Below are 24,734 nucleotides of genomic sequence, written 5' to 3'. Positions count from 1 at the left end.
TAGAATTTGTTGCAGAAGTCAGATATATGAACACCTGCCAAAAAACATAACCACCACATTAATTCTTAGAGTTATAACTTTTGGCTTAGGCAATGGTCACTCAAATTTGGTACATGAGCAAAATGGTTCACATGACGTAAGAAATAACAAGGTCAGTACTAGTTTATCTCCAAAGCGTATGCGATAGCATACTCAGAAGGTAAGCAATCTAGTTATTTGTGTAAAACCCACACAGAAGAAAAATATTTGGAAAACAAAATATTTGGAAAACACACCCCACCCTCCCCCCCCAAAAAAACAATCCACTCCCCCAAGTCATTGTGTCATCCCTCCCTTCCGCCCAAAAAACAAACATTTCATGTGCAATGATTTATTTAAAAGACAAGGTTTATTGCCTAAAAAGCTTTTTTTTTTTTTTTTTTTTTTTTAAATACCTGCTTGGTAGCTAAGGTCTCCATTTCCAAACGTTTCTTGTTGAAGTGTAGTTCTAGCTCAAGATTTTGCTTTGCCTTCTCTAGCTCCTGTATTTTAGTTGCAGCCTTTTGGTTATTCAGTTCTTGCATTTGCTTCTTACGAGATTCTTCTCTCTAATATAATAAAGGACAGACAAAAGGAGGTATATATACTACTTGTACAGCATTTCAGATCCATCCTGTAAGCAGATATTAAGGTTTATTTTTACTTCAGTACATTGAGAATATGCAGCCCCTGTGGGCTACCCAAGCCCACTGTCAGCAATGAAAGGTTATATGAATGAAAGCAATGGAAGCTTCAGAAGCATCACATTATGCCACCTATAGCACATTTAAGAAATAAAATACTCCATCTTTACTATTGTTTTGCCATGATGCACAATTATATACAGAATTATAGTCTTGTAAATTCTTTTACATTATATAACAAAGGAGCATGCAAACTTGGAAGAAAAAAATAATAACATGTTCACTAAAACGCTAAAATTCTAGTAATTTACATAGAAGAAAATTTTGCATGCGAAAAATCACTACAAGTTACATCCTTCTCCAATTCACTCTAGATTAATACTTTAATTCCTAACTAATTCTATAAACCAAAATCGCTAGAATAATTCTGAAGGGGATACCTACTTTACAACTTCTTGTGTTAGCAATAACGACTTTATTTATGTATACATGTTTAAATAACTCCCTAAGACACTGTTACGGTATGCAAGAAAAAATAACAAAATAACCACCACATAAAACACAATAAATAAATCCCCACATACTACTGCTTCTGTTTTATTACCTTCTGACTTATTGTACTTTACTGCTATGTTTTATATAATGATGCTAAGGCAACTTACCACCTCTGCTTCCAGTGATTTTATTTTGCTTTCATAAGCTTCTTTTTGTGATGTCAGTTCTTGCTGAACCATCTCTTTTGCTATTTGGACACTTTGCATCATTTCTTCCTTGGCTTTAAGTCGTGCCTCTTCAATTTCTGATTCAAGCCTACAAATGGAAATATCATACACGTAGAATGCTGGCTTTAATCTCTTACAATTTGTATAGAGATTACATTCTTATTCACTTCTGTCATAACAGGAAGAGCTCCTCTACAGCCTCCGAACTTAACAGTGAAAACGTATTTCACAACTTTTATATTTTACCTAGGTATTTTTGCTTTCATAGGGAAAACAGACAGGTGAAAAAGAAAAAAAATCCTAGTATTTTACACTCTACTTGATTTCCAAATTTATTGTATTATTTATCTGTTGCAAAATTAAAAAACGTAATAGAAACTCACTAAATCACACTAAGATGAAGAAAAGTATATTTTAAATCAATAAGACTCACACTTATTAACTCACAGGAAAGAAGCAACTATGAATAACACTGCACTATCTCAAATTCTCCACTATCACAGACGACCAAGGTTGTAACTTTGGTCTCTTGTCTCCTTTCATAGCATGTTTGCTTTTCAGCTTTGTGCCTTTCTCTAAAACATCAGAAGTCACTTTCTGACTCATTATGTCCTTGGGGAGAAACGCAACTAAGGAAATACACTACTCAGTGGACCTCTGTAGCTTAGTGTTTCTTAATTGGTGGTCTGTTTTCTTGACAAGTGGACTGCATTGTAGAGATCACCTCTTATATATATATACACATTGACTTCAGCTAAGTCTGGAACTTACATTTCCATTATAAAATGAGTTAAAAATAAGCATTCTGTTTTCCAGCTTTCACGTACAGTGAAATAATCAATGATCTTAAGTTTCTTAGTAAAATTACTGCATAGTTGCATTAACAACTGTAAATCTATTCTTAGAATAAAAAGATACAATGCTTACTGAGTTTTCTGTGCAATAAGCAGCTCATTCTTTGCAAATTCAAAATCTTTAGGACCGTCATGCAAAAGCGTAGTCCCACAAGATGGCTTTTTAACTTTCTGAACCTCTACCGGATGATTAAACCTGAAATAATGGTCTCCCCCAAGGATCACTCGATCACCCTACAGGAAAAAAAAAAATAGTTCATTCTGTAACTTTTATATTTATATGCTTGAAACAGAGAAGGTAGGAGTAGAAATTGAAGGGGAACACATAAGTATTTAAAGGTTTCAGAGACCTCTAAGAAAACCTTTAGTCTGAAATTGTAACGTTAATACAGCTACAAAATCTACACATGCTTATATTCTTCTTTTACCAAGTCAATTACTTACATGATGCAGAACTGTCGGGTCTAAAATGCATTTCCCGTTTACATATGTCTTTGCTTCTCTCAGTGGAATAATACTAACTTGGCCAACATTATTTTTTATAACACTGAAAACAAGAAACATTTGTGGTATCAGTAGCTTGTGTTAATTGCAAGTGATGTTTCTTAATATATAAAAATCATGCTGTACATAGTGTGCTGTTATCCTTTTTCTAGGTGTACAGTCTTACTGTTTAGTTACACTATACATAGTTCACGAGTAACAACCTGTATGTTGGAAGAGAATCTATATTTAAATTTAAGAACCTTCTACTAAAATAATCATTATGATACCCTGTCATCTGAGCATTTCTTTGATAAAGCTTAATTTCTCAACATATCCAGGTCTTTCCTATTTTCAGTAATTGATTCATTAAATTTCTTCCAGCATTCTGTCTAGGATCCATAGCACAAGATGCACTTCAAACATTTCAGAAAGCTGGCCAAGTTGTTCTCTAGTTTCAGTTTTAATTGAAAATTGTAAAGGCATTTCACTATTACATTAAGTTGAATGGGAGAGTTATAGACAGCATCATTTGATCAGGTCCTTCTCCAGAATTTCTACATGAACAGAAAATTTCATTCCACTAACAAAATGTACTAAGAAATTAAACTACCTTGGTTAACAGATTTCTAGGGAGAAATAGAAGGAAGTTACCTTATTCACTGAAGAATACAAAAATTATCCCTAAGTAATGTCTTCCCTAGTTAGAAAACCATGTTTTGTTAGAAGGAAGAGCGACTCCAAAAGTAGGACAAGGATCAGAAGTATCTCCTGCTCTGGCCTAAGTATAAGAAGAAAAACAAAATCAAAAAATACTACGTACCAATGGTCATCAGCAATTAGCACTCCAGAAAGCTGGATATCATGTTTTGAATTCGGTGTATACCTTCCAACTGTAGTTTCTCCTTCTTTGATCATATACAACAGCACCTCAGAAAGTTGGGGATCTTCATTGAGATTAACAAGGTTTGGTAAGTGATTGTCCATTTTGAATGCAATTCCTGCTTTCTAGATTAAAGAGATACCAGCAAAAAAGACAATTTATTTTGTGTATCCAAATATCTATATTAATCTGTTAAAAGAACAGCATTCATGAAACCAAATCTTTGAACTACTCTAATTCTTCTGTTTGCCGATGCTATTTTTTTCTGTCCTAGTTCCTAAGTAAAGTGAAGGGACAAGTGGAAGAAAGAAAACATACCTGCAATTCCTTTATATCTTCTAATTTCCTCTTTTCTGCTTGCTCAAGTTTTTCTTTCCAGGCCCTTAATATATTAAGGGGAAAAATAACTTAACACTGTCTAAGGAGCAAAATTAAAGCATACAGATTTTACCACTTGCTTTTTTAAAAGATGTTTTTGACTGCCCCACCTTTGCATTTCTGCTATGTCCCTCTCCTGTTGATGCAATTTCACCCTCAGACATGTTATTTCCTGCAAATAACGCCTGTATTTTTCAGGATCAGTGTTTTGAGCACTTTTCTGAGCTGCCTTCAGTTTTTCAATTTCAGCTTTCAATTCTATATTAGACAAACCAAAAACACAGTACACACACACAAAAAAAAAAAAAACAGATAAAATAGTATTTAGACATTTCAGTACAATACTAGAAAATTTATCCTGGTATCTAATTAAAAGCAAAACATCTTTCCCTATTAAAGGTTCTCAACTGTTGTCCAAGATACTGTCTGAAATTTGGAAAAAAAAATAAAAAACCACACACACAACTCAAAAAGACACGTAGAATTACAAAGAAGATATCCTATTAGTCTAGTTGCAGGATTATACATGAAAATCAGAAAGATTTTTGTATTTAAAAATCACAAAGCACCTGATTAGTGTGTTATTAAGAAAAACTGAACACAAATAATACTCAATGGTAAGCATCATTGGGGCACACCAAAGTGTTATTTATCAATTAAATCAATTTTTAAAAGTTAATGAAACAGCAAAACCGTCTCAAAGATGACGGTGTTTGCAATTTATAAAAATCTTGACTAGCAAACATTAGAGGAGTAAATAAACCAGTGGTCAGTCAGCACAATTATTAGTAGTAATCTTCCTCATGAGCAATAAGTTAAACCCTGGCAGAAACGGAAAAAAGCCATTAAAAGCTGCAGATGTCAACCTCACCTCTGATTAGTTTGGCATTCACATCCTCATTTACTTTAGCAATGTTGATAATTGAACAAGCTTGTTTTGCATAGCGAAGAGTGCTGAGAGTTTCTTCTGTGCTGCTGGCAGCTGGACTTATTGTGGCAATCATAGCAGTTTGTGAATTTCCACCAAGGCTTTCCTTCAATAACCTTCGTTTGAGCAGAAATCAGAAGTTATTTTTCTCCCTCCCAGCACTGAGATCAAAGTTCAATCTGAACAGAATAAATACAAAATACCTAAGGTCTTGCTACTTTGAGAGTAGTGGGAGAGTGATTGACAGCTACTTATAGTACAAACCAAGGTCCTGTTCGTTCTTTATCTGATTTATTCTTCCCTCTGTGTGTCACCTTGAAATGCGAGTTTCAGATTTCTAAGCAGAAAGAATATTTGCACTAGGTGCAGAAACATGGGAATTGCTCTAACAGCAAGCCATACTTTCCAAGTTTTGTCCTTACCTGAATGTCACTATGGAATTAGCACCAGAATGTGGAAGTAACCTTTGTGCTAAGCCACCTAAGCATCTGTCTTAGTTCAAATCACTTTAACCTGTTGCTAGCAAACCCATCACCAGTAACACAAGAAGCATTACAAAACCGAAGTTTTTGATGCAAGATGACATAACAAAACAAATGATACATGATGCAAAAGAGCTGTAACATTCGTTCCATAGTAAGACAGACAAGGAACAGCACCAAAGTGAGGGTGGTGTCAGCCAAGCGTAACAACACATTTCTTTGTGAAGCATATGGAGGAAAAGAGGTGACGAATGTACTAGACCCCAAATCAGAAATGGAATAATTCCATCCACCCTGCCTCTCCTAACACCCTACTTCTGCAGTAGGGGGCTAGGGGTGGGCAGCGCAGAAGCCAAGGAGGGAACGGCTCCTGGGCAGAAGGGGAATCCACAACCTGCGAAGGCCTTTACTTCTATATAAAAAATTCTGGAGCATACATACCAAGTAAGGACAGATTCCCGGTAAGGAATGAAAGTTTTCTTTCCATTTCGAGACTGCTTTGAGAGTGCAGAAATAACCTTTCCAAGGGTTAAAAGTGATTTATTAATACTCACACCCTCCTACACAAAGCAAAAATAAAAATAATTATAATACAATTGTATTTACTTGTGTGATGTTATTGACTGTTGATTAACAATGTTAATTGTGCTTATTCAATGTATAGTACAGATGTGCTATATTAAATGTCACCACTGATTAAATAACAAGATGATGCAAGAATATCCTAGATCTTCACTTGGAAATAACAAATACCCCAGTCTTAAAGAGTCTTGAGAACCATTAAACTTACAAAGGCAGGTGAAAGAAAGTATCTTACTAGAAACTGTTTACTAAATCCCAAGATAGGGGCAAGCCTCAACTCTGTGTACAGCATCTGAGACTTAAATGGAAAGTCAGCTGCTCATGCATGCAGTTCATGCTCATTCCTTTCAGATGATCACCAGGCCTGCACAGCAGAGGGAGTGTCTTGCCCAGGAGCCCTGGTATGTGAGGATATTTGGGAGCTCAAGTTTAAGGGTATTCTGTGGAGTCAATCTTTCTCTACTCCACACAGATTTCCAATTGTGGTTTACCTTCAGCCTTTCTCCAGTGGTCTGAGCTGCAGAGCAGCATTCACTGCCAGCTAAATCAATTAGATTTATGTGACTGGTAAGACTACGGTCACGTTGCTCTTCATCCACAGATTCTACCTGGAAAAAGCAGAGAAGCTTGCATTTGAATCAAAATAAAAAGCCTGAGGACAAACAAAAAACTAACAAACTTTTCATTTAAAAAATACATAAATAAAAATTGACATTTCCATTTACTTTTTGACTGGACACCTTCGTGTACATTCCCAGAAGGTGACTAAACCTATACTATTAACCATAGCATTAAGTGTTTGCAGCTGAATAACTATATAAGCATGAATTGCACAAAACCAGATATCTAAATCCATAGTTTGCTGCTGAAGTTTGACTATTGCTTCTACCCATTACCCACAGAAATCAGTAGGCTGTTACTGACTTAGATTAATGAAGATCAGTTAAATAGTCAGTGGAAAAGTCTCAGGTCTAATTCTGATGGAGAGAAGTAATCCAGGGGTGAGAATGGTGAGGGGAAGGATGACAGATTAGGTAATTGGGCTGAAAAATGAGAACAGCCAAGAACAAACAAACAAGTTATTTGTAAATAGAGAAAATTGACAGTCTGTAGACTACTGAGGAGCTCTACTTATTTCACTTCTGTTTTCAGGATTATCTCACAATGTCAGGTTTTGTATCTTACACATCTGTAACAGAAACGAAAAATTGTAGTGCCCATATTCTGGAGACAAATGGGTGAGAGATATCCTGAACTACTTGAAACTGCTCCTAGATCTGCCAGTCTAGGAGTATTTATATTACTTCTATAAATATAGGTAGAACAGAGAGAACAGAATGTAATCAAAGCACATAAAATGAAACATGCTGGCTGCACAGAAAGACATGTTAAAAATTCACTGGCCTTTATTCACCTTATTCAAGTATACTCTGACAATTCTCTAGGCATCACACAATTTTCTACTATGCAAGTTGAACAGATAATTAAAACACCAAGCAATACCTTGGTTTGTGTCATGACAAGGGTGAAGACAGAATGAGATCTAGAACTCTTGTCATTCATTACTGTAGCAGCTGTCGCTCTCTGCTTATTCCCTAGTTCAAGCCAACTCTGTAAGAGAGAAGCCAGAACATGAAACCAAAATGTAATTTGGGTAATTAACTGCAGTTTAAAATGTTTGCAAATGAAGTTATTAACACAAATAATGACTCTATAAGGGAGGAACCAAAACTTGAGTTTAAGAGGTAACCACGTAAAAAGAGGGACGCATGCCTGTATGCATCTACTCAGCTCCATGACACAGGACTAATGCTCTTTATACTTCTATGTCATCAAGCGAAACATCATAGAATATTGGGCAACCTGTAAAGTGGTTTTTTTTCCTTCCTTTCCATGGAATAGAGTTTTCAGCAGCAACAGAAGGAGCGAGGAGATATATAACCAAATAAATCTTACCTGGATATCAGAGTAAGAACTGACAACATTCCTACAGAGGGGGGGAAAAAAAAAGTTTGTATTCAGACTGTTTCTTTCTATAGTTTCCCAGCTGCATGAGCTTTGAAACACTTCCCGACTTACAGACAAAATACAAATATACCATGAAAACTCTCGTTGTCTCGAGACTTCCATTTGTTTCTAAACCTACTAAAATAATTCTAATCATACTAAGGCCAGTAGAAATACAGCAAGTCAGACTAGGTTATGTGTTTCTGTAAAACTGCATGAAACTAAGATTTTGCCTAATTCACTCATGAGTTAACAGGCTTTCACAGAGCCTCAAGATAACAGCACGCTATTTCAGGATTATGCCATAGATCTATTAAAAACACAGAATGCTCAAGATCAGAAGAGACCTCTGGAGATCATCTGCTCCAATCCCCCTGATCAAGGAGCGATACCAAAAGCAGGTTGCCCATGACCATGTCCAAGCAGCTTTTGAAGATCTCCAAGGCCATTATGAAGATCTCCACAGCCTCTCTGCGCAACCTATTTCAGTGCTCCATCATCCCCACAGTAAAGGAAGCGCTTCCTGATGTAGTTATGATTTCCTGAGAATAGTTAAGACTTACACTGTTAGGTCTTCCACATACGGTCCTAACACCGGATGTTCTCTTACACGGAGCTGGTAAGAACAGTTAAAAAGGAAAACAACTGTTAGTATCAGTAGCAAACAGGCATCCCAGAAAATAAAAAATACACAGATATTTTTGAAAGTGAACCGACATTTCAGTAGGACCAAGAACTGAGGAGAGAGATTGTAATGGATGAAATGAAGTTTTAATGTTTTATGCATATATTTATATTATATTAATATGTTAATAATATTAATCTGAATTATGTATATTATATTAATATAATCTGGAGATGTCCTAGATAAATAATATTCTACGGGTCTTTCTTATAAAGGCTGACAGTATCTTCTTCACTTTGCAGATATGAGATGTTAACAACAATTTTTAGAAATTCAACTGAATCATCTTGCTTCTATTTCAGCAAGATTTTTTGCTTAGCATTTCTGAAGTGCCACACATTTTTCTTGAAGTCCTAAGACTTTTTTTTTTACCTTGAATTCCACTAGCAATTTAAATACTTAGATAACAAAGCAACAATCACTTGCCATTTGTGTATTTTTATTTACAGAACAAATGCCACTGTTTTGAGGTTGTGTATATACTTGTTTCTGTGTGCAACTTACTGGTTGTTTCTTCTGTCTGCTTTCAGCTTTGAAGACAAGCAAATCATGAATTTTCTCATTGTAAACTTCAAAATAGCTCATTTCAAGATGATACAAGACCTAATAATAACAAAAAGAGATACTCATACAGCCCAAGAAACATTGCATCATTCTTTCTGTTTTGGAAACTAACAGTTTACCAGATCCTTCTATTCAATATGATTCTCTACGGAATTCTCTCTCTATTACTACACCAATCAATGTGGGGAGAAACAGAATGAAAAAACACTTCCTTAAATCATTCTGGAAAGGATCATCACTTTGTTTTTTAGACCATTGGAAGGCCACTCTCTCATATAGTTACATACAAAAAAAAAATATTCTCAGAACAGAAAAGGAAACAAAACGTTATTTACAACTCAAATTTTAAGCCTCAAGAACGCAGGTGGGCGTTGCTCAATTTTTATTTAACAAGTTTCAGTAATACTGAACTAGAAAAATATAATTAGAATACTATTCACGTGTATTTCACATTGACGTGACAATGTTTTAAGATTAATTCATATGCTTTGAATTCTATTCTATCATGCCCTTATTTATTTTGTACGTTATTGCCGCTCAGGAAGCGAACAATGTTGTTTTGTACTAGTTAAAGAATCCTATTAATCAGATGTGCTATCAGAAATAAAATTTGAATCAGCAATAAAGGGCAGGCATTAGCAGTAAGTGGATCGGCACTAAGGTATAAAAAGAAGGAATGAAACAGTTATCAAGATACTGAAATGCACTAGTCTCCTCATAATTCAACATAAGCTCGAATGTATAAACATGTTACCTGTTGTTTGTCCATCTGTGCTATTTGAGTGAAAAGATCTTCACAGAGTCTTGGAATTATCCCTCGGTCTTCATCAAACCCCATCATCCTGTAGTTACAAAAAACCTGAGTTCAGTTTTCTCTCTTTATAGCTAGTTTTAATATTAATTGTAAAGTTAAAGTTAAAACATCGTATGTTTCTTTAAGTAATAGAAGTAACTAGTTACAGAAATAAACCTGATCTATGTTGGTATGTGTTTAAGCAGGAGAGTGGACCTGATGATACCTGAGGTCTTTTATAATTTCCCTGTTTTACCCCTTGATATATGGGTAGAAAAGCCAAGGCAAAGAGAAACCCTAGAGCAACTGAAGAAGAGTAAATTGTACTATAAACATGAAACCTATAGATGTTTCATATCCTAAAATGTATCTATACCCTATTCTCTGCAACCTGTCAGTGTAGTAACCCAAGCCCCTCTCCACCTCTGGCCTAGATGTTTCCTGCCCAGCTTTGCCACTGCAGAAAATAGTTTTAGTATTATTGTTTTCATTATTTGTATTGTTTTAAAATGTATAAAAACATTTTAACACAAATTAATAACTATTAGATCTATTACATATAATCTCTTCTCATAACTACACACTGCATAATAATTGGTGCCTGCAGAATTTTAACAATTACTTTTAGGAACTTACGTGTATGATTTTCCAGAACCAGTTTGCCCATAAGCAAAAAGACAAGTGTTATATCCCTCAAAAGCTCTTTCTAGGAGCGGCAGTGCCAAAGTTTTATAAATCATTGCTTGGCTTGCAAAATTAGGATGACACTTGTCAAAAGACCAGAAAGAGAAGTCATAACTGAAGTTGTAAACTTGGTTTGTGCTTGGATTTCGTACAGCTGTCTCTGAGCCACTCATGGAGACTACAGGAAGTGAGTTTTCATTTTTCTCTCTGAACAGAAGAAAAAACACAATTAAAAAATAAAAAGCATAAGCTACGTTCTTTAAGTTAGTAATTTCAATCAATCGCCTTATGAAAATAAAAAGTTGGGTAATCGCTGTTTAAAAACAGACCTGTCTGATAAACATAAAAAGCATTCAAGCTCAAGTACTTTAGTTAATGACTATTTAAAGCATAGTCCCAAGCTACCATGAAATGAATTCAACCTCTTAAAATCTTCACCTTGACGTTAAAATACTTGCTAATTTTAAAGTATATATTATATCCTTATTTGGCTAATGAAAAACAAACAATTCAGAAAATAAAACAGAAATGTACATACACTAAAGAAGGTATTATGTAGCATCAGAAACAAGTCCAAGATACAAACCTGTTACTGAAAGGCCGTACACGCACAGCTACAGTCACTTTGCTGTTTTCCACTTTGAAAACATCTTTCTCAGTGCTACTGTTCTCAGCTAGCATTTCTACATTCTCTTTTGCTTTTGCACTTCTTCTCACAGGAGGAGAGCTAGAGACACTGGTTTTCTTTTTTGACACCACTGGAGGATGAAGTGTTCGTTTATTTGAAGCCGATAGAGATGACTGATCCTGAAATGTGCTGTTCTTTGGTGTAAGCTTAAATCCTTCTGTTGAACCTTTTGTTGGTGTCCTTGGCCTTTCCAAACTGTTATGCTTTATCATTAAGTGTTGTAACCTTTGCTTTCCCTCTAGCTTATTTATGTCACCTTTTTCATTCAGTTGTTCTCCTGATATCCTATTAATATTCTTTGAGGTAATTAATTGCTCTGATTTATGAGCTTCATTTTGAAGTTTTGAGTCAGCAGTGCTTGTCTTACGTTTTACATGTGTGCACTTGTCATTTTCAACATTGCCAAACAAGTCCTTGCTGTTCAGGTTAAAATGCATCTTCGTATTTGACTGACCCTCAGCTAACTTACAGCTTGGACTAACATGACAAGTATCATTATTACTAATATTTGGTCGAAGCGGAGTCTTGTTATTTCTTTCTGCAGCAAAGTCATTATTTTCTATTCCAGGCACAGCATTCCAATTAATTTTACTCTTCTCCACAGAGCCAGTCTTCACACGCCTCTGTAGAGTAAGTCTTTTGCTAGTTTGTGTATTTTCTATGGTCTGTATTATGTTGTTATCCGATTGTTCACTACTGGACACCGATTTTTTGCTTACTCTAGTTCTCCTCTGGAGTGTTAATCTGTCCTGAGGCTTCAATGTAATTGATGCGTCATCTGCATTATTACAGGCTGAAATCACATAGGTCCTATTTACTTCCTCAGTCTTATTCTGAGACGATGAAAGAAGACCATCTTTTTCTTTTCCTGACATCTGTGATGTCAGTTGCTGCCCAGATATTTTGCTGCTGGTAAGAGCATTTTGTGAAGAAATCTTCTGAAAAGTGGTAGTACATTGTGCCTCTGAGTGATTTCTTGCAGGAACCGTGTAAATAGGCATTTTGTCTTCAAGCAAGTTAACATTAGGATTATAACAAATACAACAGCTTTCCTAGAGGATTATATCTCATTGCTTCTTCTCACTGAACCTGGATAAACAAAGCAAAAATTTTATGCTTACGACAGACATGAGGTATATGTCAGGGCATGAAGAGCTCCTTACATATTCTGCAGTAAATATACGTTCCCAAACATTAACAACAATTAGTGTCCCCATTTCACCTACAGCACTTTAAAAAAAAAAAAAAAAAGAAAAAATGTCATTCTATACTTGAATAACCATCTCCACCCACAGTAGGCTATTTGATTCCGTTTATTGAATTCTCTGATTTGCTTCAGAAACATCATGAAGCAGCACCATTTAATACAAAGAACAATCTATAATTATTTAGTAACAAAGATGACCATGGACATTTGTTCCAAATGACTTCCAATGATTCCCAAGTAAAGAGAATTCAAATTCATGCCTCCATTCACTCAGAACTACGTACGCTTATGGTGCTTGACAACTAACAGACAACAACAGAATAACAAAATTATTAACAGGGGCTAGGAAAGCTGCAAACACAAAGAACAGATTTTTTTCAGTATTCTTATATATGAAAGACAGTGTAAGAATAAGATAGGTAATAAAGACACCTAGTAGAATATGTTTAGAACTTATTTTAGATCACCATATTATATGTACGCATAGCTAAAGCAAAAAATAACTAACTTAACAGATTGAAGAAAAATTGTAAAGAGCGTATGGATACAACTTTCCAAATTTTTAAACGTAGAAAAGATGAGAAACAATCCGTATAGAAAAACACCCTTTCATTGTTGCATATGCATAGCAGTCATTGGGTTGCTATAGGTGTGACACCACCACCTCTGCAGACTTGTCAGGTGCCATTAAAAATCAATGTTAAATCATCTGCCGTGAGATCCTTTAAAAACTGCATACATCGTTGATATAAAAAAGTGAATGGTCACGTGGAAAAAAAAGGAAAGCAAGTATGTCAAAGCAGCAACCTAACCACTGCTTCAACAGAAGTTTTTTTTAATGCTGAGCTCTGCAATTATGGCTTTCGGAGCACGCTCAGAACTGAATGCGGTTCCGTTCACTTCTGCCTACCCTGACTACACACAGAGCTTTTAGCGTTCGAAAGTTGCAAGGGAAGCGTGAAGCGTTTCCGAGCGTGTTTGTTTCCTCACCCCCGTGCCACAGGAAGCCACGGCTGCGGTGCCCAGCGCTGCAGCCGCTTTGTCGTTACCCCCAGCGGTCCGTAAATAAGCACAGGTAGAACCCAGGAATCGTTCCAATGCTTTCTGGCACTTCAATCCAGCTTTAAAATAAACACCGGAACAACAAATTTCCCCTCTCTCTGTTCATATAGCTGTGCCTTGAGAACACTAAAATACTGACCAGGTTCGCAGCCCCGCCCGCCCCCTCAGCAGCAGGCCCGCTCCCCTCAGGGACCCCCCTCGGGGACCGCCGCCGCCCCCGAGGCCCCGGCCCCCCGCGGGCTGCCCCGGGCGCCGTGAGGGAGCCGAGCCCGGCCCCGGCCCCAGCCCCGTCCCCGCCTCACCGCGCACCGGCCGCCGCCCGCGCTCGCCTCGGCCCCGTTTGAATGCGGCGGGCGGGCGGGGATTGGCTGCTGCCGGCTGCCGGCTGCCGGCCCCGGCGGGGCGGGGACGGGGCCGGGAAGGGGCCCCGGGGCTCCCCGGCCCCGGCCTCCCCCGTTGGAAGGCGGGAGGAACGAGAGGGACAGCCCGAGAAATAAAGGGAGCTGCTCCCGCTTTACGGAGCAGCTATGCTTATGAACACCGTACAAGTAATTAATAGGGAAAAAGGGGTTGAAAAGTCCAGCAGAGGGAGACAAAAGGCAAAGCAAGGACTCAAGTTCAAGCCCTGAGCTGCGCTCGCCCAATCAGACTACGTTACAGGAGTAGCAACAGTGCCTAGAAAACCGTAAAAATTCCAGCAAGCACCTTATTTCTCATCAGCAACCACAGCAGGGGCTGGCGCTTACACAACACACCCCTGCTGAAGATGTGCCAACGTCTGTGCCCTGTCCTGCAGCAGGTCATACCTGCTCTTTTTAGCTCCAGCCAGGGGAGGGGGGATTCAAAACAAAACAAAACCAGGCACGAAGCTTTTAAACATGAGCTTGATACCAAAGTCATCCTCTCACACCGCTGTCCTTTGGCCAAACAGCAGACATACAACGCCTAGAGCTACCACCTAACTACCTGGGAGGGCTGTCTGCCAGAAAAGGACGTAGTAAGGCAGGAAGAAACGGCTGAAAAAAAATAAGTTCTTAGCCTCAGTCTAAAAGAAAAAAATAAATAAATAAAATAAAAATAAAGTAGTAACACTAAAAGTAATGTTACCTTGATAGAGTATTAGTCTGTTTTCCCGGAAGAAAAAAGAGCAGCTGGTGCCAGGGACTACCAAGAGTTACACTTAAATGAGTAGCAAATAAGTAAATGCCATCAGTTATATATTAACTATCATCTTTCATGGAAAAAAAACTCTAATTTCTTACTTAAGCAGTTTACCCTATTCCTCTACAATGAAGTTATACTAACAACCAAGTATTTCTACTATTGCAAAAGTGCTTGAACAGGACTGGTCTGTAGGCAATAAAGGTGAAACTAAATTTTCTTTTTGAAAAGTTCATTACTGTTTACAAACAAAACCTGTATATACATTCATAACAGACCTCCAGTGACCATCCTGAGGATTAGGAAGAGATGTTCTCAGCGGAAGCTTTTATGTAAACTAAAAGGAAGAGCTTCAGGGCTTGTTTTCAGAGACTCATCTGCCACCTTTTTTCTATTCCTTTTGCGCAAAAGGTGTCCTTTACAAAGATCTTAACTTAGCATAATGACATAAAAATTACCAGGAGAATGTTTCTTCGGAAGTCTGAAGTGATTATTTAGAAATATTATAACAAGATGAAGAGTATCTTCTCCATTTATGCTTTAAGACAAAAGACTACTGGTTTTGAAAAAAAGGTTTCCATAAAATAGTTTAATTAGGCACTACTTCTATTACAAGTATTTTGTATTTCTAAAGTATTTTCTACAGTATTTTGTATTTCTAAATAAAGATAATATAAAAATTAGACTCCTTAAAAAATGAATATGTAAATTCCTTATAAGAAGGCAATATACAAGACATCATAATTCAGTGTTTATTTTTTTCACACTTCCATTATAATTACAAATATACTTATGTCTTTGTTACCTCTGAGAATTATTTTTGTCATGTTTCCTAATGATGTCCATAATATTATCTCCTGTTACAAGACTATTCTGTAACTGTTTAAGTCTCTGTTGTTCCCTCCTCTTTTGGTCATGAAGATATGGGGAATTAAGCAGCTGTGGGGGAAGAATGGTGCCTGTTGGTTTTACTCTCTTCACAACATCCCAGAAGAGTTTCTTGCTGTTGTTATTGATAAAAGTTATTGCAGTTCCACTGTGACCCAGCCTCCCTGCTCTTCCAACCTGAAAAAGCAAAAACTCAGTTTAAGTTATCAATATCAAATGGATTTCTTCCATACCTCCTTTATTTCCTATTGTAAAACAGGTTTAGGTGTCACCTACGTTAGTTGCTGAACAAGGCCGAACTTCTTTATCTCATCCCCTAAACACAAAGATTTGATACACTCACTTCCTAAATTCGGGACATCTGAAGCTTTAATTGAAATGCACCTAAAATTATCACTTGCTTATGGGGCATACCAGAAGTCCAATACTGATACTGAAATGCATGATACAGCCTATATAGGCAATCACATGCTTATAATAAATGTCACACACCTGTATCTCATATCAAGTAGGATATGTGCAAATATTACCATTTAAAAAAAAAACTTTACTTTCAATGTTCTCATGACTTAAAATTATTTCTCAGTATTATCCAAAGTGCTTTAAAATTTAGAGAAGAATCTAAGACTCTTTATTTACAAGAAGAAATAGGATTTTAGTACTGGCATAATTCTGATGTGAGGAAAGACCATTTTTATTTACTACTTCCTTGAAACCTAAACAGAAAGATAATAAAAAGCCACAGAGATGTGCTGCAGTTAGTAACACGGAGTACTGTAGATTAGGAGGACTTCTATTCAGAACAGGGATAACTTCCAAGTTAGATCTTGTTGCTCAGGGCCTCATCCTCCTGAGTTGTCAGTGTCTCGAAGGACAGAGGTCCCACAACCACTCTGGGCAATTTGTTCCACTGCCTGACCACTCTCTTCATGAAAACCTTCGTTCCCTTTCATCAGGTCAGAATCTCTCTTGCAGCAAGTTATTTCTCATTCTTTCACAGTAGATCTCCAAGAATAGTCTGTCTCTGTCTCCTCTGTAACCACCCATTACCAAATGGAAGACAGCAATTAAATCTCCCCTTAGCCTTTTCTTCTCCAGCCCACACAAGCACAGCTCCCTCACCACTCTTCATGTATCATGTGCACCACCCCCCTGACTTTGGATTCGCTCCACTTTGGTTTTGGTTGTTTTTTCTTGTAGTGATGTCCTTAAAACTGTACACAGAGTTTTAGAGTACAGTGGCTTCAAGAATGCCAAGAAGAGGGTAGTAATAAGTTCTCATGACCTGCTAGTACACATACGTAAATACACACAACTCACAAAACATTTTTAAACAGGAAATCCTCAGGCACATAACACAAAAAATCAGACAAAGGAGATACTGGATCAGACAGAGGAGATACTGAAGTAGGAAGAGGGAATGAAAAGGAAGATCAACCTCCTCTGTTGTTATTACATACATACCCCACACTGCAGATCAGCTGCAGCAGAAAGAGGGGTGTTTGGCCTTTCTTCAATGGTAAGCTTTGGTTTCTACACATAAATGTAGAAACCACATATATACATGGTAAACTTTGGTTTCTACATATGTATACAATTACAAAAGAGAGTACAAAGCTGGAAGAATAATGTTGCAAACAATTCTATGTAATCTAAGAACAATGTTCTAGCTGTTGGCAACATAGGAGATGCAAGAACAGTGTTCTGAATTTTTAGTAACTTGCATAAAAGACATATAAGACAGTCAAGCCACTTTCCTATAAAGACAATCTAATGAAGATAAACATTATCTTTATGTTTGCATCTCAATTTAAGTTTCCAAAGGTGAATGTCATATTTCAGGATACTTTTCAAATAATGCTTTGACAAATAACTAATACAATATTTTTTATTTTTACCTGATGTACATATTCATCCATACTTGAAGGCATGTCAAAATTTACTACCAATTTGACATTGACAAGGTCAAGCCCTCGTCCAAGAACTCCAGTACTTACTATTACTTCATATTTTTCTTGAAGCAATCCCTGGCAAGGGAAGAGAAACAAAAATTACTATTTTTTACCTGTATTTCAAACACATCCAAGCATAGGCTATAGTTACTCATACAGTTGTGGTATAACACTGAGCTCTTACACACAGTTGGAAGAGAAATTCCCTGCAGTAAACACAGGGAAGTGGTGAGGGAAGGCACTGTGGGTGGCTCCTCCTTTAGGAAAACACAAACCTATTTGTGGGGTTGGCTTTGCTCAAGGACCTGGGTGCATTTGGTGGTTGATGTATAAAGATGGAGATATCCAGTGTGTGCCTCAAGGAGACAGGTAAAACTAATCGGTATTCTAAGTTGTATGGTGTAGGAAGACACTGCAGAAGCAACAAAGAGCTAACCTCACAAAGATTTGAGTGAATACAGCAATCCAAGCTGCTTCTCCTGTCCTGAGAGACCACTTTAACAGATGGGGCCTAAGTCACTGCTGGTTCTTACGGACATTTTGGGAATTGAGAGAGGCCCGTGGAAAAGGAAGACAGTATCTATATATCTGTTAAGGCACAGGGGATAGTGGTGATGAGAATGTACAAATCTGTATGTTGGATGTAACGATGACCAATGAGTTTGTTCCATTGTGGAAGAAAGAATGGCCCCCTTGTATTCTTGATTTAAACAGGAGTATCATTTATGAAGAGCTAGAGAGAGACCAAAACCAGAACACTAATAAGAAAGCATCAGTTAAGGTTAAATGCATCTTCAAATTCCTGTTTCAAAGCAAATAACGCAGGAAATAGTAGTGTCCAGTATATATCTACATTTAAAATGGTCTCATCTGTAGTTTTGCCTGGTCCCATCCATCTTCCCCTTCTCCCCCAGCAATACTCCAGGTTTTACTGCAGAAAAGCAGTAAATTATGATGTAACTCATTCAAACTATGCCACCTTTAAAACAACATTGGCCATTTTAAATCTATCAAAACCATTGTACTTTGAGGCGCAAACCTGTAATGTGGCTGTTCTTTCCACCTGAGACTTTTCAGAATGCATAGATGTACACTGTAGTCCTGTAATCTTATGAACAGCATCACTCAACAGATCGGCTCCTAACTTGCAGTCCACGAATACCAACACTGGAGGCTTGAAGAGTTTCTTATCCTGTAAAATAAAACAGTTTATAGAAGAAGGTACTGCAACAGTTTGCCGCTCATCATCAGAAACTTGGATTCTATCTCTACTGATTATCGCTAATAGTAACAACACTTTTAGATGAATAAATATTCTTACATTCTAGATAAGAAGGAAAAAGATGCCAGCCATGAAACTACACAAATTTGTACATTATAAACATATAATTATTTGTAAAGTCAGAACCGAAATTTCTCTTAATACATACACTTTCTAGAAGTCTGAAACCTTTTTGAAAAAAAAAAAAAAAAGCTACATAATAATTCTGACTTCCTTTAAGTTCTGAGGTTCAATTAAAAATTCTTATTTATTTCTTGCATAACATCAGCCAAGAATCCACCCTCCCCAAAGCACTCATAAAATATTCATATGAAATTAAGGTCTGCATTATCCATACAAAGAAGATTCAAGAAAAAAAAAAAAAAAAACTTTTTCACTGTTTTTTTTTTTCCCCATGATCTTTAAAATGACAAACCACTCCTATGCCATAAAGCAGCTAAGACAGTTTAAGAAAATCCTGTTCCTCCTCTATCCCCATATAACCAGTGCAAATCTTTGAGGTGCCATTCTGTGAATCACAGAAGTATCAAAATTGCCTTTTTTAACTCAGCTCACTGCAGAAAAGGAGGTGTGAGTGACAGGGCTGGAGTAATTCCTAAAATTGCCACTACAGTTCTTGCATTGCAGCACTTCTGAAATAGCTAGTGCACTTAAATGTTCAACATCATTCCACCTCCTCACTACATACCAATCAGAATTAAAGATGAAAACCTAACAGAGCTTTGTAAAGACACACAAGCATTTTTATAAGTTGTCATATGAGAAAAATATTTATTACACTTACGTTTAGAATTTCAAACAGTTTCTTCTTTTTAGATGGTTCTTCTACCCACAAAATAATCTGGCGAACATTGGAACATGGTCGATTCTTTTCTCCAACTGTTATTCTTACAAAATCGTGCAGAAGCTGATTTGCTAGGTGTTCAATGCCCACTGGAATTGTGGCTGACACCAGTATGGTTTGATGATCATGAGAGATGTCTTCCAAAATATCCAGCACTTGCTGCTGGAAACCCATTTTTAACATGGTGTCCACCTGAGTGAAAAATACTAGATCCGTACCAGACTCCTCAATAAAGAGCAAAATCCTGAGCTCAAATTCAGAGGGGAACCATAATGTGTATGATCAGCATGTAATAATCCAAATGTGGAGTACTTTGAGTTAGAAGAAAAGCTACCATGGGAAAATTAAAAATAACTGGTTCACAATGGTCTAGCAGTATTATCCTAGCTGTCAGGTATGCAAGTCCTTTGTAGCCAAAACAATATACATTGTTCAAACGCATTTGAAATTGTTAAAATGAAATTGTCTCATAAGACATATATTTTATCTTTATAGCAAGCATTCTTTACGTTTAATCATTTTGACTAGGCACCCACAGTGACTCTTCAAGGACCTCTGCATAGGCAATATAGCCTTAATAACTAAAAACTTACTTCATCCACTACGACAATTTTTATGCCATGAAGTTGAACAGAATTTTGCTTTAAAATCTCTAGAAGTCTTCCAGGTGTTGCTATTATAACCTTAAAAAAAAAAAAAAAAAGACAATAACAGGAGAATTAAAAATTCCCTTAAAGGAGAGATGATTGTCCTAGAAAAACTATAAAGTTACAGCACTAAGGTGAGAAGGGCAATAATTAGTGAAATTACTTATGTTCAAATAACTCCAGAAACTTCTATAGATAACGTCATGAATTATGAAGACTTAAAAGGAAATGGATTTTTAGTACTCTAATGGTAATGTCTACATACCAGCAACGTAATCTACATTAAAAAGAACTATTTTTGCTGTAAACTACAACTCTTTGACTAATAAAATGGCATGTTTCAGTCCCTGAAAGTGGAATGTTATGCGCAAATCTTTTTCAAATCGAAAAAGCTACTATATGTTTGATGTAAAATGTAAAAATGTATTGTTGTAAAAATTTCAGTAGTTAAGAACTGTTTTAGTAGTTTACACTTACTTAGGAAAAACTCCGCATCTTTGTATGTATGTCAACGGTAACATTTTTCTTTGCTGTGAATATCATGGAAACACAACTCTCCAAAGGACCTTTCCCCACCATAGTTCTTACCTTCACACTTTGCTTGAGACGATGAAGCTGTGGTGGCAGTGGTAAACCTCCTACCAGGAGAACTGTCCTCATGTTTGGTAAACCTGCCATCAGTTCTTTAGCTTGTCTCTCTATCTGAATTGCTAATTCTCGTGTCGGTGCCAAAATAAGGGCAGATGGAGTTTCTGCCTATAAAGGAGGGGGAGGTAGGAAATCTGTTGAACTCAGAATTGCTTTAATTTTTAGGTTAAAAGCTTTCAAGATTACATCTCAGAAAACTAAAATACAAAATATATAGTGCAGCTACTGCAGATACAATTAGACTGCTAATATCCTTTCTGTGTGATCTGAAGACAGAATATAGAAAGGGATTATACCTGAAACAATACATACCAAGGAAGTCTACCCCTCAATTACTCAACTTCTGAAAACAAAAAATAATGCATAAGTGCACTGTTAGAATAGCTTCCTGACAATAAAGAAGGGCCAGAAACAAAGAAACCTGACGGGATTTTGTTTTTGTTTTTGTTTGTTTAGTTTTGTATTTTAGTTACTGCACTGAATTTACAACAGAAATTCATAATAAATTCCACATGAACTCAAAATACAGGACGTTAGCTGAATCTAGAGAGACTATAAAAAAAGTTTCTAGAAGCCTTGATATTACAGGAACCGTATTTTTCTGGATCATTATTTGTTTCTTTCTATTCTTCAACTGGAATATCTACAAACGACCAACAGAAGCAGGTTATTCCTTTCTTGCTGCATTATCAGAGAAACTACATAGTTAAAGACTTGCATCCAGAAGAACTTGGTTAAATTGAACACTGCTGCCTAGTTGGAAATAACTGAAAACTTACCACCACACAAAAAAGATTTCTAAGTAGATGAAGAAAAGACAGGAACTGTCAAATATTATCTCGTAACCAGATTACCATTATGTTCTTAATGCCTCAACGCTCTGTTACATCAAAATGAAAATTATTTTAAACAAACAAAATCTTTTCTTGCCAAGTACATTAACGCACATCCCGAAGAGGGAGAATTAAAGAGATCTTGTAGTAAAATACTGATCATTGAGAATCTAATTTTGTGCACACCATTATAAGAATATAACTGTCATGCAAATTTTAATGATAATCAGACAGAACAGATACTAGAGTATAATACTCCTGTTGATAAGTGCTTCTGTATAATCCCTAATGATATAGTACTTTGAAGATTAAAAGAGTTAAATTTTTTGAATTTTATATATGTATATATATATATATTTTAAATGACTTAGACATCTAAACAGTCCAAAACATCTATTAGAATAAGGTATAGAATTTTCAAATATATTCTAATTCAGCACTTTTTGAATAAAGCCACTAAAGCAATAGTGAACTAATATACAAGGTACAGAATACTATTTGCTATTATTTCTCATCATAAATTCAAATTCTTCTGAGGCAAAGTTTTTCTTAACTGCTTTCTCCCCTCTGATCTTACAAGCTCTTTGTAAAACCAGATGATTTGGGGAATTATATTACCCTAAATTACTGTAGTTATTTGATGGTCAGCTAAAACTATTTCAACACAAATTACTCCGAGGAATCATATAAATGTCAAAAATTTTTCAGTCACCTGATGCATTAAAATCTAGCAACAACTACTTGTAGAGTACCTGGAATCATTTGCATTTTCTATTTTAAGTCATTTAGGAAGTTCACCTCAAAATGTAGTTACCAACTACAGATTCAAGTAGCTAACAAGTGGAAACCATATATTAAGTAATATTAATGGAGATGATTTAGCTCCTGACCAGGGTGAAAAAACATTCAAAGTCATTAAAAATAATCAACAGACCACTCCGCCCCCCCCCAAGAACCAATGCTCATCAGTCAAAAATAAAATAAACGATTTTCAATTAAAAAAAAACTGCAATTACATTCTCAATTACACTGAGAATCCTGGAGACAAAGTTGCAAACCACTTTATCTAAATACACGCAGTTTTATTACCTCTTTTAAAACCTTCATAATAACAGGGAGTAAGAAGGCCGCTGTTTTTCCTGAGCCTGTGTCTGCGCTAGCCACAATATCCCTCCCTAACAGACCAACAGGGATCATTTGCATTTGGATGGGAGTTGGGACTTCATAACCAGAATTCTTTAAATTGCTGTTTAAAGTTTCAGGAAAACCACAGTGTTCAAACTCTATAATAGGTCTTGGAACTTGCTGGCCCTGGACTGCAATACCTAATTGCAGTTTAAGGTTCTCAACCTGCTCATCTCGCAAACCTAAAATAAAGGAGTGATCTTTGTAGAAATAAGGTGTATTAAGCAGGTCAGTTTCTGCTTGAGATTCTGCTTTTGTAGGTTGATCAGATTTCAGCTTTTTCTCCTTCTCTTGAACTTGTAGAAGGTGTTTGGCTTTACACTCCAGGCTACAAATATCTTCATCCGTTTTATCGCAGATATACTCTCCATAGCGACCACAGACAACACATACAGGTTCTCCAGGCTCTGCCCAACGCTGGGATTTGCTGAAGGATTTTATGGGCTCTTCCAAAGAGCTATCTTCATTGGTATTTTGGTTGTCCTTTCCCAAAGTATTACCCAAACCGAGATTTGATGGAATAGCTACAGGGTCTGTGCATTCTTGCACAACTTCATTCGGATTGCATCTTGAAGCAGAAGTTTCTGTTGTAACTGATTTACAGTCTTGGAGCTCAGCATTCTCCTCTAACAAAGATCCTCCAGAAGACAACTTATTTTTCTTAGCTGTACAACTTTTGTCCTCATCAGCACTCCTCTTGACTTTAACAGATCTTGGCAAAAACATGCTTCTGTGCAGTAGAAAGAAAATCGTTAGATGTTAGAAACTATTATCATTGAGAAAGGTACAAAGTTGAAGAAATAAATTTTCAAACCTAGAAATCAACCCTTAATCCTCAACAAGTTGTAGAAACTGCATCCTTTAAAAAATGATTTTGGTCTTTGCAATGTTGATATAATGTAAAGTAATACTTTAAAACAAAGTGGAAGCATGGAACAAAACAGACATCCACCCAGCTTCTGGTAGTATATAAAAAAAAAAAACTTTGATTTTCACTATCTACAAATTTAGTTAGTCATATTTAAATACTTGGAGAGTTTTGTTTCTAAAATGACACATAGAAACAAAACATGCATTCTAGTTTAGTTTAGAAAATTGTTAAAAACAAACAAAATCATCAATCTTGAAACTGACGTGAAATTTAGCACGACACCCTCCCAAGATCACTACTTTTGGTGTCCCTTTCAAAGTTAACCCAAATTTGGTAAAGCTGTAAACTTTGAGATCCTCTTGGGGTCCAGCTCTGTTTGTCCAGGACATCAAAGAAAGCAAAGACCTACATGACCGATTTGCTAAGCCCCTCCTGTAATACAAGGAAGCTGAATTAATTGTCCATAAATAATTGTAACTTTGTATTCTGAAACTTGACCTCGAAAATGTCAGATGTTCTCAATGATCATTCGGTACAGTACAATCCATAAGCAAAGTAAAAAATACTGTAACTCTATTCTGAATGAATCATGCCATGCATACCAATCTGCCAGCTTCTTTGTACATCAGTTTTCTAAAAGAACGGGAAACTACCCCTGTGTTTACAGAGAGCTTTTTTTCCCTGTGTGATTCAAAGCAATTCTGAAAGACGAAGAACCATCAGCAACGCCCGATTAGCTAAAACTCTGCCGCCCGGAGC

The 24,734-nt window shown here is 36.5% G+C and overlaps 2 protein-coding genes across 12 annotated transcripts in view; both read right to left on the bottom strand.

The window, feature by feature from the left end:
* The window catches only part of KIF14 (kinesin family member 14), a gene marked incomplete at its 5' end in the record, with an annotated part of 60,354 nt that extends 47,958 nt beyond the window's left edge, over positions 1-12,396 (bottom strand). The window contains 17 exons of the mRNA XM_083846711.1: positions 435-587; positions 1,325-1,472; positions 2,312-2,472; positions 2,683-2,785; positions 3,545-3,729; positions 3,923-3,986; positions 4,093-4,240; positions 4,854-5,026; positions 5,834-5,952; positions 6,466-6,582; positions 7,478-7,585; positions 7,931-7,961; positions 8,545-8,597; positions 9,171-9,269; positions 9,985-10,072; positions 10,660-10,914; positions 11,294-12,396. Coding sequence (XP_083702837.1) covers positions 435-587; positions 1,325-1,472; positions 2,312-2,472; positions 2,683-2,785; positions 3,545-3,729; positions 3,923-3,986; positions 4,093-4,240; positions 4,854-5,026; positions 5,834-5,952; positions 6,466-6,582; positions 7,478-7,585; positions 7,931-7,961; positions 8,545-8,597; positions 9,171-9,269; positions 9,985-10,072; positions 10,660-10,914; positions 11,294-12,396 — 3,108 coding nt within the window. The remainder of the gene's footprint in view (positions 1-434; positions 588-1,324; positions 1,473-2,311; positions 2,473-2,682; positions 2,786-3,544; positions 3,730-3,922; positions 3,987-4,092; positions 4,241-4,853; positions 5,027-5,833; positions 5,953-6,465; positions 6,583-7,477; positions 7,586-7,930; positions 7,962-8,544; positions 8,598-9,170; positions 9,270-9,984; positions 10,073-10,659; positions 10,915-11,293) is intronic.
* DDX59 (DEAD-box helicase 59) overlaps positions 12,347-24,734 on the bottom strand; it is a 30,150-nt gene continuing 17,762 nt past the window's right edge. For 8 of the 11 annotated variants that reach the window (XM_083846735.1, XM_083846734.1, XM_083846733.1 and 5 more), the window contains 8 exons: positions 23,009-23,834; positions 21,027-21,194; positions 20,385-20,474; positions 19,732-19,983; positions 18,705-18,857; positions 17,612-17,740; positions 15,631-15,890; positions 12,347-12,484 (listed from right to left, as the gene is read on the bottom strand). In XM_083846735.1, coding sequence (XP_083702861.1) covers positions 12,463-12,484; positions 15,631-15,890; positions 17,612-17,740; positions 18,705-18,857; positions 19,732-19,983; positions 20,385-20,474; positions 21,027-21,194; positions 23,009-23,830 — 1,896 coding nt within the window. In that variant the 5' untranslated portion in view covers positions 23,831-23,834 and the 3' untranslated portion in view covers positions 12,347-12,462. Of the gene's footprint in view, positions 12,485-15,385; positions 15,891-17,611; positions 17,741-18,704; positions 18,858-19,731; positions 19,984-20,384; positions 20,475-21,026; positions 21,195-23,008; positions 23,835-24,577; positions 24,716-24,734 lie in introns of those variants that run through there. The other 3 variants (XM_083846737.1, XM_083846730.1, XM_083846731.1) reach the window with 3 other exon arrangements.

Source organism: Anser anser (assembly GCF_964211835.1).
Source record: "Anser anser genome assembly, chromosome: 8".
Lineage (NCBI taxonomy): Eukaryota > Metazoa > Chordata > Aves > Anseriformes > Anatidae > Anser > Anser anser.
The sequence above is the reverse complement of the archived record's forward strand: the minus strand, read 5'-3'. Positions and strand labels throughout refer to the sequence as shown.